The sequence below is a fragment of the Paramisgurnus dabryanus genome, chromosome 11 (genome assembly GCF_030506205.2).
Source record: "Paramisgurnus dabryanus chromosome 11, PD_genome_1.1, whole genome shotgun sequence".
Classification (NCBI taxonomy): domain Eukaryota; kingdom Metazoa; phylum Chordata; class Actinopteri; order Cypriniformes; family Cobitidae; genus Paramisgurnus; species Paramisgurnus dabryanus.
The window spans coordinates 11,012,952-11,028,695 of NC_133347.1; the positions used below are offsets into that span (position 1 = coordinate 11,012,952).

At 38.4% G+C, this 15,744-nt stretch overlaps 1 protein-coding gene across 4 annotated transcripts; it reads left to right on the forward strand.

The window, feature by feature from the left end:
• The first annotated feature begins 5,611 nt into the window (after nt 1–5,611).
• On the forward strand, nt 5,612–15,402 carry tab3 (TGF-beta activated kinase 1 (MAP3K7) binding protein 3). 4 transcript variants are annotated; one of them, XM_065246721.2, is made up of 7 exons: nt 5,612–5,833; nt 7,180–7,348; nt 9,899–11,057; nt 12,857–13,017; nt 13,225–13,318; nt 13,424–13,495; nt 14,581–15,402. In XM_065246721.2, exons 2-7 carry the CDS (start codon nt 7,247–7,249, stop codon nt 14,706–14,708), a joined length of 1,716 nt encoding a protein of 571 aa, XP_065102793.1. In that variant the 5' UTR covers nt 5,612–5,833; nt 7,180–7,246; the 3' UTR covers nt 14,709–15,402. The 4 variants fall into 4 exon arrangements, with proteins under 4 accessions (XP_065102793.1, XP_065102795.1, XP_065102796.1 ...); XM_065246722.2 differs by lacking the exon at nt 5,612–5,833 and adding an exon at nt 5,964–6,113; XM_065246723.2 differs by lacking the exon at nt 13,424–13,495.
• The last annotated feature ends 342 nt before the right edge of the window (nt 15,403–15,744 follow it).

Here is a 15,744-nt window from a genome sequence, read left to right on the forward strand (position 1 = left end):
AAGCCCAAAATAGTGTCGCACCTGTGGGCAGAGATCAGAGTTATAGAGACAGCTAACATCCTGAAAGCCATCTAATGCTTGATGCTTCAGTGATATGCGCCACTGAGTAATAACCAATGTTTACTTAAGCTGTGTTTTTCAACCATGTTGTTATTCCTGTTTAATATGATTATTTTCACTTTATTTGTTCCAGGAAGCATCACAAAAATATAAGTTTTACTTACAAGATGAAAATGCTTGTTGACATTATATGCTGTATATCTTTCTTCAGGGGGCATAATTTGACAAACTCCAATAGGATGTGATATAAATAACTCAATGCCCGGTTAACCAAACTGCAGCAGGGACTCTTGTACAGGTGGAGTGAAGGCAGTATGGCACTTCCTCAGGTCATGACCCGTGACACCTTTTGGCCAGCTGCCTCTTAAAAATTTTTAATGGAAGTAAGATTATATTGGAAGTAAAACACATATTATTTTGTGGTAACACTTTATTTTACGACCCGCAAAGTACCGCGTAATTAAACCGAATTTACAGCGTACCTATTTGTAACAACAGGGTAGGTAACCTGTAGGTATAAGGGAATAATATTTTAAGTTTGGGGTAATAAGGGGGTAAGAATATGAAGAATTATAAATTATTTATACTCTAAGTATTTTATAACAACAGGGTACCTATTGTAATATTACGTGGTATGTATGACTTAGTCAAGTCTATGGGGAAATTATGTTTTATTTATTTTTTATTGAGAATTTTTCATATTGACTACTGAATGTTGTATACAGTCAATGTCTACGAGCCACATCGGCAAATAAATATAACAGCATATCACTTTTATTTTAGTAGCCTATATTACTTGCTTTTAATAACAAAAGTCAAGCTGATTTAATGTGGTTATCTTTTTTTTAAGGTAAGTACAATAAAAATAGCAACTTATTCCCTATTTACCAGGAAACTCCTACATTTGCGGACATATTTGAAGTGGTGCTTTGCAATTTATTTACTGTAAACACAAGTATTTTAGCCAAATATAATTTATGCAATGGCAAACCAGAATGAAACAACAGCAGATATCAGCTCCCGCTAAAGCAAAAGACGACTACATGCGTAGACTACTGCGCAGGTGTAGAGCGCGCGGTAGTCTGCAGGAAGTTTGCTGGAACGCGATCCTGAAGTTTTTATTTTAAATAAAAATTATGTGATAATAAACATTAAGTGTTGGCTTAATTATAGTGTTTTAAAGATGTTTTGAAATAAGTTGTTTTAAAATAAAAATAACAATATTCTGTATGTTTATGGTATTTACCCTATAACATTTATTAACAAGAGGTGAACAAAGCACCACTTTAGTTTACAGCCCGCAAATATGAGAGTTACCTGGTACATACACAGAACAAGCGGGGAATAAGCCCCACTTCAATTTACAGCCCGCAAATATAAGAGTTACCTGGTACATACACAGAACAATCGGGGAATAAGCCCCACTTCAATTTACAGCCCGCAAATATAAGAGTTACCTGGTAACTCCTGTATACATATACAGATCAAAGAGGTACAAGTTGCTATTATCTTTATTGTGTGTTATATTTTATTTGCCGACGTGGCTTGTAGACATCAACTGTAGGCTATACAAAACACTTCATCAGGTAAGTAGCAAATTTTCATATTATGAAAAAAAACCTATTCCACATAGACCATATTACCCATAGACGTAAGTCATAGCCTACATACCACGTAATATTACAATAGGTACCCTGTAGTTATGAAATACTTAGAGAATAATTTTCCATATATTCTTACCCCCTTATTACCCCAAACTTAAAATATTATTCACTTATAACTACAAGTACGTACTGTAGAGGTACTCTGTTGTTACAAATAGGTACGCTGTAAATTCGGTTTAATTACGCGGTACTTTGCGGGTCGTAAAATAAAGTGTTACCGATATTTGTTACTTTTATTTTTGGTAGTGCAAAACCAATGAATACCATAGTTGTATTTTTCAAAATAATAATGAATAACCAATGCAATGATGTACCCCTCTGTTTAATTTTCAATCATCTATGTCACTTCCTGGCTTTTTCTCTTTGTCTGTCTCGCTCACTCTCTCAGCAAATCAGCTGTTGGTCTAGCTGAGAATTTACTCAACTACAACAAGAACAGGTGCAGATATTGACACAGGACAGGGGCAGGATGAAAAGTTTGCAGTTGGTTTGGAAGAGAAACTTGTAACACTCGAAATACTACTTTTACCAGTGCTGAAATATATGCACAACCCAATTCACTCTTTGTGTGACATTAAGTATTATTTTATTCAACAATCATAAATTAATGAATTATTGTTATTATTCAACTAAAGCCCAATGTTTAAGTATTGTTCACTGAATACTAGAGTATCTATTCCTACTGAGGTCTAGAGAGAGTTAAATTTCCTTTAGATATCTGCTTACAGATAGCAAGTTTTCACTATCGGGTACCAGGGCTAAATTAAGGCTCGTGACAGATGAGAACTGGCTGCCTGCCCAGGAAAGACGTTGATTTATCAATCTCAAATAACTGTACCATGATCTAAAATCCTGATCTGTGTTACAGATCCCAAATAAAAAAATGACATGTAGATTTTCTTCTGTGTATGTCGGCAATTGATCCTGTGAATGTGGTTTTCAGACTGCTTGAGATCACATAAACATGCACCCAGTTCTGGATTTTAGTAACGATGGGTCATGGTTAGTTTCTCTAATACAAATACAGAGCATCCCTTAAAACTGTTAAAAAATATTTGCCAGTAACTGGCAACAAGGCGGCGTGCACACCAAAGCTTTTATGCTGGCGCCCGGGGTATGTTTTCAACTGTTTCCAATGGAAACTTTGCGTTTTTCAAATAAGCCAGCAGTTAGCGGTTTTCTTCCGCGCTCAGCACCAGAATGCTTTGCATGAGGCTGTTATTATAGTTTTATTCTGTAAATATAAAGAATTGTTAATGTTCAACAAACTGTTGCCAGTAAGTAACCTAAATTTAAATCTACAGTAAGGGGGCGTGCACACCAAAGCTTTTTTATGCAGCTGAAAATGCCTGGAGGATGCCGAATGCCAGCTGTTTTTTCAGCTGAGTGCCACCTTTTTCAGCTGAGCGCTTTGGTAGCTGTGATACTTGAGCTGTGAGCCGGTTGGTTGTTGTGATACTTGTCCCGCCCTTCCTCCAATGTGATTAGATGGCCGTGTGAGAACTGACGTTAATGAGTGGAGCTTTTCACCCAAAATTGAATCTCTTTCAACTCTTGATGCTCAAAAATCTGACAGCTCTTCTACTGGAAACAACTGAAAACATGCGCCGGGCGTAAAAGCTTTGGTGTGCACGCCCCCTTACTGTAGATTTAAATTTACTTACTGGCAACAGTTTGTTCAAAGTTAAATGAACATTGAACATTAACAATTATTTATCTTTACAGAATAAAACTAAAATAACAGCCTCATGCAAAGCATTCTGGGAACCAAAATCTAAAGGAAAAAATGAAAAGGTTGATGAGGATTTCGGGTTCCCACAATGCTTTGTTTTTTACCAATGAGGCTGTTTTTTATAGTTCTATTCTGTAACAACAAAGACTTGTTCATGTTTAATGTTCATTTAACTTTGAACAAACTATTGGCGGTAAATAACATAAATTTAAAGGTGACAAAGAATGCGTTAAAATAATATGTTAAATGGTTCTTTGATATTTACATAGAAGGGTTGTAACTTTATTAGGTGCAAAACATATCCAGAAACATTTTTATATGTCCATTTACAACACTAAGATTTGTTCTTTCTATGAAATGGTCTATTTTTGCCTATTTGGAAGGGTCATGAATAATAATGTTGAGCTCTGCTCTGATTGGTTCTGCTCTGCTCTCTCTGAGGCTCATGCCAGTAGCTAGTAAAAATGTTGGGACGTACATCTCGACTGTGAAGTCACAGTCGTTATGTTAAAATTGGCCTTTTTTTCCAGCAGTCTTTTGTATTCATAAGGTTTACATAAGAATGAGGAAACAATCGTGTTTGAGGCTTACATAATGTCATAACCATGTACAGAACTCTTTTTATTCATCTATGCCTATAGGTAAATACAATTTTCTATTCTATGGCACCTTTAAATCTACAGTAAGTCACTGGAAAACTTTTCTGCATAACTACAGCAAATTGTTTACACTTGAACAATAGGTTTGCAAAAAATAATTTTCAGTTAAATCCTAAGAATCAGTGGGTATATTTTGATCAAAAAGTTTTATTCAAATACTCTAAGGAAAAGTTCTCATGAGGTTATTATGACCCCGACTTATGAGTTTCAGTAATATGACTCCCTCATCTGGTGAATTGTAGGAAATTCATGTGACCGGCTCCACTGTATTAAAATTTTACCCCAAAATCCTGAGAAATATCTTCCAATTGATCAACAATTGTTATCAATAGAGTAAAAACAATAGATGTTTTAAAGTATGTAGATCATAAAGATTCAAAGGTTACTAATAAAGAATTAAACTGCACAAAATATTAAACTTAATGTTCCTGCTATTGATTATGAAATTAGTTGATTATGGCAATCCAGAATCCATCATTTTAATATATTTTTTTATTCCCATTAGCTTGCAGAATAGCTATTTAGTATAGTATATGCCCGGTTTCACAAACAAGGCTTAAAATTATTCCCAGACTACCATGAATGTTTAGGCTATAGTGAATTGCCTTAATGTGAGACATTTTTTGAATTTCAGACTTTTGTAAAATTTGCTTCCTATTTGATGATTAGGGCCTACTCCACCCTTATATTTGACTAGAGATTGAGAGGTTATGTGATTTTTTTATTTTTGTGATGCCATTGTTTTACCTGCATTTACCTGTTTTGTCTAACATTAGGCAGTGTCCCACTTTAGAGCAATTTCATCTTAAATGAAAATTACTTGACCTAACATATTACTGTAATAGGTCAATGCCATTGTTTTGTCTCCTAATTTAACCAAGGCACAGTCCTGGCTTAAGCTTAGGCTTGTCTGTGAAGTTTTATTATACCCTTCTGTCATCAAAACTTCTGCAATTGTATGCTAAAAATTGAGCAAAAATTTTAACTAATGCGTTTTTACTAAACCTGTCTGGTTAAAAAATTGTTTTATCTGATGAACATATCTGGTTGTTTACATATATGTTGAATATTGTAGTATATTATAGCAATTGTCCCACTGTGTTAAAGTATTATATAATATTTGTAGTAGGCTATTATATTAACTAACTAGTGATGTAGTAGGCCTATAAATAGGCTTATTAATCACTCTGTAGTTTCTATGAATGTTATTACAGTTTACTATAGTTAATATACTATAGGGCTACGATATTTTTCATTAAGACTTTAGGCTTGTTTGACTTAAATCGGCCCTGCGCAGACCGATCGGCCTATGATATCAAAATATCGCAAGCTGTGCTTTCCAATAGCTCTCGCGATACTTTGATTTCATAATCCGGTCGGTCTGCGCATCACCGCGTGAATTCGAGCTCGTCTTTTATCACTGACTTGTAACGCAGCTTAGTTTTGGTTCAACCCCGGTCCGACAGAGGGCAGAAATGTACATCATATCGCATAATAAGAAACTTACAACCGGAACGACAGAGAAAGGGAAATAGGCGTACGTGAAGACGACAATTTTGTTGCGACTGAGGAAACCAGCCTCCGTGATCCCTGGAGAAGCCCAGGGAATCATTGGAATCAGTAACTGCTGCCATTTCCGACCAAGTACCGGTAAACCGCCTGCCTGTCTGTCTGCAAAAAAGCCTCGGATGTCAATGGCCGTGCGGCTTCAGCACACGGTATGTTATCGTATATATACTGCTACCAGCACAGTGAGTATCGAAACCGATAGCAAGTGTTCAGCAGTTCATATAAACAAGCCCGCGGCAGCAGCAGAATCCTCTGTTGTGACAGGGGAGCGGCCCGCGCCGAGTTTTCGTATCTACCTGCGGCTAACGTTACCAGGTTATGCTAAAGCTAACAGTTAATGAACAGCCAATGTTTGTTATCCTGGAGACAATACTTTTTAAGCACACTCATGCAAAGATGATTTAACGTTGCTGAAAATTGCGATTTAAGGTGAGGAATGAATGCGGAAACTTTTGTTCTTAACGAGACACCGTTGACTGCTTTGATCCGTAAACTGCGGCTCACTATCTTTGTCATCATGTAAAAATAGCGTTGAATAGCTCTTAAACGGATTTGGTTGGGGTTTCACCTTGATCATGAGACGGGAGACTAAGCTTGATTTTGGAGTCTTTGTTTCTTGCTAACAGATTGTTTTTATGAAAAGATGTTAAGCAAGCTAATGCTCAGTTAGCAGGAAACACTGTTGAAATAAACCTGTCATCATGTGTTGTTATCCAAGCACTATATGTTTACTAGCTATTTTATTTCTCTCTCTCTCTCTGTTTAACTTATATACATTACTTAATATAACTCAAATGAATGTAGCCAGTAATATAAAATACTAACTCATATTTTGTTGTTTTATGGTTTACCAGTGTTCATAGTCCTTTAATCAGCATTTTTATCTCATGAAGGCCTTGTTTATTGCTGCGTTTCTGTCTCGTGTCCTTATATGAAACGTCTATGGCACCTCTTTCGAGTGTTTTGTTTTCAACTCAATGAATTTGTCACATGGCTGTCATTTTTTGGGTTCAGTTGAACAAAGTGTTAATTTTGACCGACTAGCCTCACCTGTCAAATGTATAGCGTGTTAAGCTGATGGGAATGTTGCACGTGAAACGCGGATGATGTCTCACATTTCAGCTCGTTGCCTGGTGTGGTGAGATTGCTAAACACAACACAAGCGATCATTGCCCTCCCTATACACCCACAGATGGCAGATGATCAACGACTGTAGCTTAATTTGTCGTTTAGCCTTCCATGTTTGTCGTATTTACCAGCACCTTGGGTCTTTAATGTTGATAAATGGCAATTTTCCAGCTGCAGGCAAGAGTAGTACGCCATATGTTCCCACTGCGGCAACCGATAGTCTGATGCTGTCTCGTGCAAAAGCAACCCTTGTGATTTTCCTTTGTTATGGCATTGCACATGACGCATATTCGTGTATGCATTGACTGAATTTGGGTGATCAGACTTGATCTGTGTCTCTTATGTGGCATTATTCATGTGTTGTCAGGGGATGAGAGGAGAGCAGTTGTTGCGCTCCTGGCTGCGGACTCAGTGACTTTCTGTTTGGGCTCAGGATGGCGCAGGGAGGGCCTCAGTTGGACTATCACATATTGCAGGACCTCAAGCAACGCTTTCCAGAGATTCCTGAAAAGGTTGTGTCTCAGTGCCTTCTTCAGGTATGAATCAACAACTGAAACCAGGAGTTGCAGATGGTACAATCTGCAATTCAGTTGTCATTGTCACCCCAGTTCAAAATATGAATATCTTGTAATGCATTATATCAGTGCGTCCCTAGTTTGAGTTTAAAGGTATAGTTCACCCAAAAATGAAAATTCTGCAGGGTTCGCAAAATTTTAAAATCCCTGGTAGCCCTTCGGACAGGCACTCTTTAATTTTTGGTAGCCCGAAATGAATATAAGTAGCTTGAATAAAAAATACATTGTTTAATGTAGAATATTGATAAATCCTTCCTGACCATCACCAGCTAACAATTTTTGGTTCCCAAAACATTCCCGTAAGGTTAGTTTTTGGTTTCTAGAACGTTATTTTCCAAGGTTTTTGGTTGGCCAGGAATGTTTTCTTTAAGAAAATAGAACGTTATTTCTAGGTTAGTTTAACATTCCCATAATTTTATTTTAGGTTAGTTTAACGTTCCCCTTACGTTAGAATAATTGAATTATTCTATTACTGAAAGATTATATGAATGTATTATAACACAGGTTATTTAAAAAAAAAAAAACTCAACACATCCCACATTGTATTTAGAAAACACGGTATTTTATCAAATATATAAATAACCAGTGACCTTAACACAATCTAGAAGACTTTAAACAGATATTTGCTGAAAAGGAATAAACATTTAATTCCCTTTAGGTTAACAGATCTTAACCTAAAGTTTAGCCGGCGTTATTAAAATTTACAACAATCAATAACAACATCTCTTCATATAGACAGGAATCACTAAAATATATTTTAGTTCTCACATATTTAACATTAAGTTACTAAATGGAGAAAGAGAAATAAAACATTCCTGGATATTATGGTTAAATGAAATGTAAAATAAATAATTTATTTTAGGTTAACAGATCAGTTTACAAGGCTAGCTTTCTGTTTTTACAACCATCAAAAGCTTCTGACATCATATTCTCTTCCTGGAAATCACTAAAAAGATATTTTTGCTAGATTAATCTTATACTCTGAGGTAAAACGAAATGACAAATAAATAAACATTGCATTCGCTTTAGGTTAACAGATCTTACCACCTATCAAAAGCTTCTAACATCATATTCTCTTCATATAGACTAGATGTGTCAAATCGATCGAAAATCACTCAAATATATTTTCCTTCCTTCATATAAGTTAATAATTGAAGAAAGAAAAAAAAATGCTAAAACAATGTTAGTCTATGAGGTAAAAAATAAATTACATTATTTTTTTTAATGACTTGAGTTTGCGCATTTTTACTGAGAACATGACCAAGTGGATGCTCGTGAAGAGCGGAGCCGGGAGAAGGGCGTGCAAAGGAGCGCGCGCAAATCAGGCGTGCACATGAAAGGAATAATGGGTTTAATTATGCTTTCACTTGTTACGTGAGGATAATGACTGACAAGAGGATGTCGAATTACATACAATATAATTACCTAACTAAATCTGAGACAATGCCAAAACATTAAAATATTTTTTCCTTCCCAAGACAGCCTGATGGGCAGGGCGGAAATGCATTTTGGTAGCCCGACAGGAATTCACAATACCCCCGGGACGTCGGGCTAGCAATTTTCCGAGCTCTGTTCTGTCATCATTTACTTGCTCTCATGTTGTTACAAACCTGTATAATTTTTTTGTTCTGATGATCACGAAGGAAGACATTTTGAGGAATGTTTGTAACTAAACCATTCATGGGGCTCACGAACGGTTTGTGCAAAAAAATCTTACTTTGTGTTTATCAGAACAAAAAAATGTATACAGGTTTGTAACAACAGGAAGGTGAGTAAATGATGAGAGAATTTTCATTTTTGGGAAAACTATCCCTTAAAGTTTTATCTGATATATAAATGCACAAGTAGTATGAGGGCATAGGGAATTTTAAGCAACATTTTAGAGTCAGCGGTAAAAGAAAAGTAAAAAAATAAGTTGACTGTCAGGGCTACATACACAATAAATAAAATATTAAGGAAAGTACAATTAAATATACACTATGGATATCTAATAAGATGCACATTATAAGACACTGTTTCTCTAATATATGAATGTTTCACACCTTGTTCGTAGATGAGAAGATAAACATGTCTCTGTATGACAGATAAATTAAAGGGAAAGTTCACCAAAAAAGAAAATTCTGTCATTAACTCCCTCTCATGTTGTTACAAACCTGCATACTTTTCTTTGTTCTGATGAACACAAAGTAAGATATTTTAAGAAATGTTTGTAACACAGTTTGAGTTTGTGGACCCCATAAACTTCCATAGTATTCATTGTTCCTACTATGGAAGTAAACGGGGTCTATGAGCGGTTTGGTTACAGAGATACAAAAAACTTGCTAGATATGTTTTTTCTTTCGGTCATTACACACAAAATAAATACACATACACAATTCTTCAATGTTTAAAGTGTCAGGAAGCTTTTATCACTCATATATTTTGCTATGTCATTCTGGGTGAGTGCCTGGAGTATTGTGTGTTTTGTTGCGGTGTCAGGTGCACTGTCACTGTCTTCCATTTCCTCTTCAGAACAACAACAACCTGGACCTCTGCTGCCGTCTGCTGGCTCAGGAGAGTAATAGATACCTGTATGAGGAATACCACAGCCCAGATGACCTGCACCTGAACCGCAACCACATGCTGCGTATTAGCGTGGGTTATCCTGCTCCAGAGGGGGCTAAAAGTAATCCCGGCGGCCGGGCTTTAGTCCACAGTTCTAGCGACAGCCACATCGAGCATCCTCGTAGTGGCTTCCCTGAGCCCCTCTCTGCCCCCGCTACCATGGCGCCTTCACCGGGATACAATCCCTTCTTCATGAACGACCAAGGACGCTCGAATATCCCCACTCCTCCGCCCGGCATGCAGGGCGTGTCACCCCCATATACCCCTGTCTCGCGTTACATGGCTCCCATAACGGTTACCCTTTCCCAGAACATCCCCTCTGTCCCCCAAGCACTGCAGATTCCTCCTGGTGTGTATTGTAACAGTGGGAATGCTGTGTATATGCGTCCCTCACCCTCTCAAAGTCCTCAGCCCGCTCCCTGGCCCACATCAGGGACACCCGTGTACCAGCAGTCACCTTATGCCACACCGCCGTATCAGTCCCCATACAGCTCCCCCCAACATCAAGTCCAGCAGCCGCCGCATGTGTTCTTGCCCATAAGTCCCCCCACCCTCACTGGCCTGTCATACCAGCAGCCCCAAACAGTGTCCCACAGGCCCTTTATGCCCTCAAAAGTTCCTATGAAGAACCAGATTGAGATCACACTGGAGGGACAGCGATCCCGGAGTAACTCGCCTGTGCATGCTCCACAGGGAACGCTCTATATGACAACCAGTCCTTCTCCTAGTTCTCCGTCAAGGGCCATCAGTGTGACCGGTCTCCCAGGGGCCTCCATTCATCAAGGAATGTACGTCCATCAGGGTGTGGCGAGACCCCGGCCTGCATCCTCTCCCCAGTCTGTCACATCAGCCATCATCAAGATCAAAGTCTCTCCTGGACAGGCACAGCGTTCATCAAGCTCTCCTCCAGTTGAGACCGAATCCCTCCTCAACATTGTAGACCAGGGAGAGCGCCATCCTCCTCCCATCCTGCCTCTCTCTGCGCTGCCAGCAAACATCTGCAGCCAGATCAACCGCATGCCTAGACGATCCAGCTCGGGTTCGGATGACTATGCATACACTCAAGGTATGTGTCTATTCGAAAGGCTATAAGGGCATATAATGACATTTTTGTTTAGATTCAGTAATTTCACTTTAAAGGGCACCTATTTCATTGCTAAAAAACAACGTTATTTTGTGTATTTGGTATAATACAATGTGTTCGCTTGGTTTAAGGTTAAAAAACACATTATTTTCCACATAACGTACATTTTTGTAGCTCCAGATTTCACTCTCTTCCTAAAACACACGGATTTAAAAAGCTCAATGTCCCTGGTTGGTCAGCTAATCTGTACGTTGTGATTGGCCTGAATATTTCTAACCGTCAACCGGAAACGTGACGCTCCTTACCATGTTTGAAAGATTCAGTTGCTAACAGGAGTTAACTTACAGGCTTCGAGTCCGAAGTGGGAGGAATTATGATATGTCGGTCTTTACTACATCAACAATCTTAGGAAGTAAACTGTTGCCTGCAATCGGTGTGTTTTAGTCCAAGAAAAGAGATTTACATTGGAAATGATAAATCGCGTCATCGTTTACTTTGGGGTTTGTACCTTTTGCATATTGTTAACATATACAAATACACACTTACACATCAAAGGAAATGTACACACATGAATCGGACAATAGGTGCTCTTTAATAGCAATGAAATGTTATTAGGCAGTAATTTAAGGGAGGGGGCAGCAAGTCAATGACGATGTCGTCTATGCGACACATCGAAGCAGTTTTGTTTATCCAACATGGCAGTAGACACAAAGCTACTTTTTTAATGCAACCTTAGATAGTGTTTTAAAGTAGTTTTGAACGCAAGTATATGCAAAAAAAGAGCAACTTTTGGCATTAAACAATTTTTATATCCAAGAAGGATGTTTAGATATGGCAAGACATGTTAGCCACAGAGTTTTATAGGTCCAACCTGCTAGGCATCGTCATCGACAAAGTCAATTTAACATATAAATGGTAAGTGGTATTTATATCATATTGTCATTATGCCTGTAGCTCACCTACTGTGGTTGTCACAGTGCCACTAAGTTGTGTTGCTTTTCAATATCAATATACAGCTACCGGTTTAGTTGCATAGATTTCAGCTGTGTGCACATGTACTTGATAAAAGTTGTTGACGCTTGAATTTATGTTGCTCTACATACGTCATCTGGTGTAATTGAAACGATTGGCTATGAGCTACGTACAGTCGCATTTGATAGACATTTGTAGCGCCTAATAAACGGCTCTGGGCATTCGTAAACCACACCTCAAATACGAGAAAAATAGCATGTGGTTCCCAGACCACTTCTCGTTCTCTATGAGACTGGTCTGGTGTTAGCCAGGCTATCATGTATCATCTTTACTTGGGCTTTTTGCTTGTTGGTCAGACAGTTCTTCCTCTTTCTGTCTATGTGGGCAGTTCTTGTGGAGAATAAGCTGCCAAAGTCAAACATCTGGCTTTGTGTGATGCTAATGTAGTCATGATATATAGATTCCTTAGCATGCTTTATAGATTTGGCAGATGCTTCTATCCAAAGCAACTTGAAGTGCATTTAAAGTATACATTTTTCAGTTTGTGTGTTGTGTTCCATAAGTAACAAATCCAGTGCCACGCCAAACCATCAACAAGAACACATTTCAACTATGGTTTGCATTTACTTCCCTCCAAAGGTTTAAACATAATCATCTGTAAATCATAATGCGTAATTATATACATCATCCAAGCAGTTCATCATTCATCCACATCCTTTGCATCCATTTGTTGTTTGTCTGAAAGGGTTGGGTATGTTCGAGTAAGTGTTTCTCAGTCTTGTATCTAACGCTGTACGTCTTCCTTACAGCTCTGCTCCTGCACCAGCGCGCACGGATGGAGCGTCTCATGAAAGGGCTCATGCAGGAACAGCAGAAACTGGAGCAGCTCAAGGCGGAAGTCAATGAAATGGAATTCGACGCCCTGCAGAGACGTTTCAGACGGGTGAACACCACGAGCCTCATCCCTCGGGTAATGAAGAGACACAAGAAGCATTCCATTTATTGCACGTAAATGCATCTTTTCGAAGGGGTGCTGAACACACAGCGAATTATTTTGCATTAGTACTACTAAAGAATTTGAGTGAATAGGTGCATAAAGGTAAAATTCGTTTATAAACACTTTTAATGTAACAATAAAAAATATGGATGGGACTATCTGTGTATGTGTGTTTGCCAGCCTGAGGAAATGACTAGAATTCGGTCACATAACAGACAGCTCCAGATCAACATTGATTGCTCATTAAAAGAGGCCGATCTGCTACAGTCCAGAGGTAACAATTCTACAAATGTAGTCATCCTATATTGACATATAGTATAAACAATGACTATGATGTTTTGTGTGATTGCTTGTCGTTTTTTGTTTGTTTTGTTTTTAGGCAAGTTTGACGTGACCGCTATGAACAACTTTTATGATAATATTCAGCCTGGCCCTGTTGTACCGTCACCAAGTAAATTCCAAAATCTCAATCAACCCTCATTTTTTTAGAAACAAATATCTTCTATGGTTCTTCCAGTTTCTAGATTGTACTGTCTTAAAGGCTTAGTCCATTTAAAAAAAAAATTCAGATAATTTACTTACCACCATGTAATCCAAAATTTTTGTTCAGTCGAGAAGAAATTAAGTTTTTTGAGGAAAACATTCAAGGATTTTTCTAATTTTAATGGACCCCAACACTTAACAGTTTTAATGCACTTTAAAATTGCAGTTTCAAAGGACTCTAAATGATCCCAAACGAGCCATAAGGGTCTTATCTATCGAAACGATTGTCATTTTTGACAAGAAAAATAAAAAATATGCCCTTTTAAACCACAACTTCTCGTCTATCTCTGGTAGTGTGACAAGCCAGTGCGACCTCACGCAATACGTCATCACGTCAAGAGGTCACGGATGATGTATAGAAACTACGCCCCAGTGTTTACAAGCGTAGAGAAAGAGGACCGTTCCGACATTGTTGTATGTGGAATGATACTAATTAATGTCTTTGTGTCAGTCTATTGTTTAAAATGGTCCGTAATGTGGTTTTCATATATGTAACACGTGACCTTTTGACGTTATTACGCAATAACGTGAGGTTGCGCTGGCGCGTCACAGGACCGGAGATAGGCGAGAAGTTGTGGTTTGAAAGTCCTATTTTTTTTCTGTCAAAAATGACAATCGTTTCGCTAGATAAAACCCTTATGTATGCTTCGTTTGGGATCATTTAGAGTCCTGTTACGTGTTGGTGTCCATTAAAATGAGAAAAATCCTGGAATGTTTTCCTTAAAAAACATAATTTCTTCTTGACTGAACAGAGAAAGACATCAACATTTTGGATGAGATGGTGGTGAGTAAATTATCTGGATTTTTTAAAGAAAATGGACTAATCCTTTAAGCCAAAATCAGCCATTTTTTCAACACACTTTTGTTGCTATGTGGCCCACTTACATTGATCTCAAAGGGGTGTGGAAGGCTGGTATTTCTCAGTGTAGAAATGAGCAATGGTATCTTTTTAGACGATTTTACATCTCGTAACATATTGTCTCCTTTGATTAGAAAAGCCTGTGGCCCCGCAAACAGATGAAGATTTCGAGGGTGCTCAGTGGAACTGTGAAAGCTGCACTTTCCTCAACCACCCCGCCTTGCATCGCTGCGAACAATGCGAGATGCCACGCAACACCTGAGTTGGCCGACCATCTTCGTGATGGGCCATGGACCTCGTTCTTTTAGCTAATCTTCTGTTCCACCGTGCAACGTTCAAGTCCCGCCTATTATCCAGTGATGTCTTTCATTTGCACCCTCAGCTTCACCCAGCAATAACTGAGCCGTACCCCATTCAAGAAGAGATGCTAACCCTAGGTAAATTTTATCCAATCAGAGCCCACCCTCTCTCTCCTTTTGAGGAGCTTCCTGCACTTGTATTTTTCTACTGAAAGAAGATGCTTTAAAAGAGGAAGGGAGGGTGTCTTGACTTTGCAGAAACAAGCTAATTTGATTGATTGGCACCGGAGTGGACTGATAAGAAGGAGCTTCCAGCCGTGAAGGAGGTGTGGTTTACCGAGCTACCATTCCAGCAGAATAAGACTGCCGTGTTTACAGAAAAAAGCCCCAAGGATCCTGTGCACAGGGCTTCTCTCCCAACACCTTTAATGTATTGAGATAAGCAGAGGTCTGACAAATTGTAATGTAGACTTTACACTGTATGTGCTCACTGAGAGCTCCTTTCATCGAAGGAAGAACACTATAAGACCTGCATATGAACCTATACCTGGTACTTTTATGCATATTATGCCACACTGTATTCTGTGTTTAAGATGTCGATTTCCTGTGCAAATGAGTCAAATTGCTGTACTTAATAAAGGATCGAATTCTATGTGATACCAGTGTGTATGCTGTGAGGTGTTGGGGTCGCACAATGTATAGAAATCACGGGAATACTGCAAATGGTCATATTGAAATATGCATATAGCAATGGTATGCATTAACTAAATGATTGTAATACTTCAAAAAGTTATGTGTAGTAACATTTTTAGGTTGATGCAGATAATAGAGATAATTGGGACTGGTGAGTTAGAACGATGCCTTCTTTTCCATGGTGGCGCAAAATGGCGACTTCAATGTAAGGGGACATGTGGTGTATGTAGATAAAAGTGGCTTATTTTAAAGAACAAGTTCGGTATTTTACACTTAAAGCCCTGTTTTCAGCATGTTTTGCAGCGA

Bases quoted from the DNA above. Each gene is read 5' to 3' on its own strand.
- tab3 (XM_065246721.2), top strand. From the start codon at position 7,247: ATGGCGCAGGGAGGGCCTCAGTTGGACTATCACATATTGCAGGACCTC. The intron at 11,058-12,856 runs GTATGTGTCTAT...TCTTCCTTACAG, and splicing joins TGACTATGCATACACTCAAG to CTCTGCTCCTGCACCAGCGC. The intron at 13,018-13,224 runs GTAATGAAGAGA...TGTGTTTGCCAG, and splicing joins CCACGAGCCTCATCCCTCGG to CCTGAGGAAATGACTAGAAT.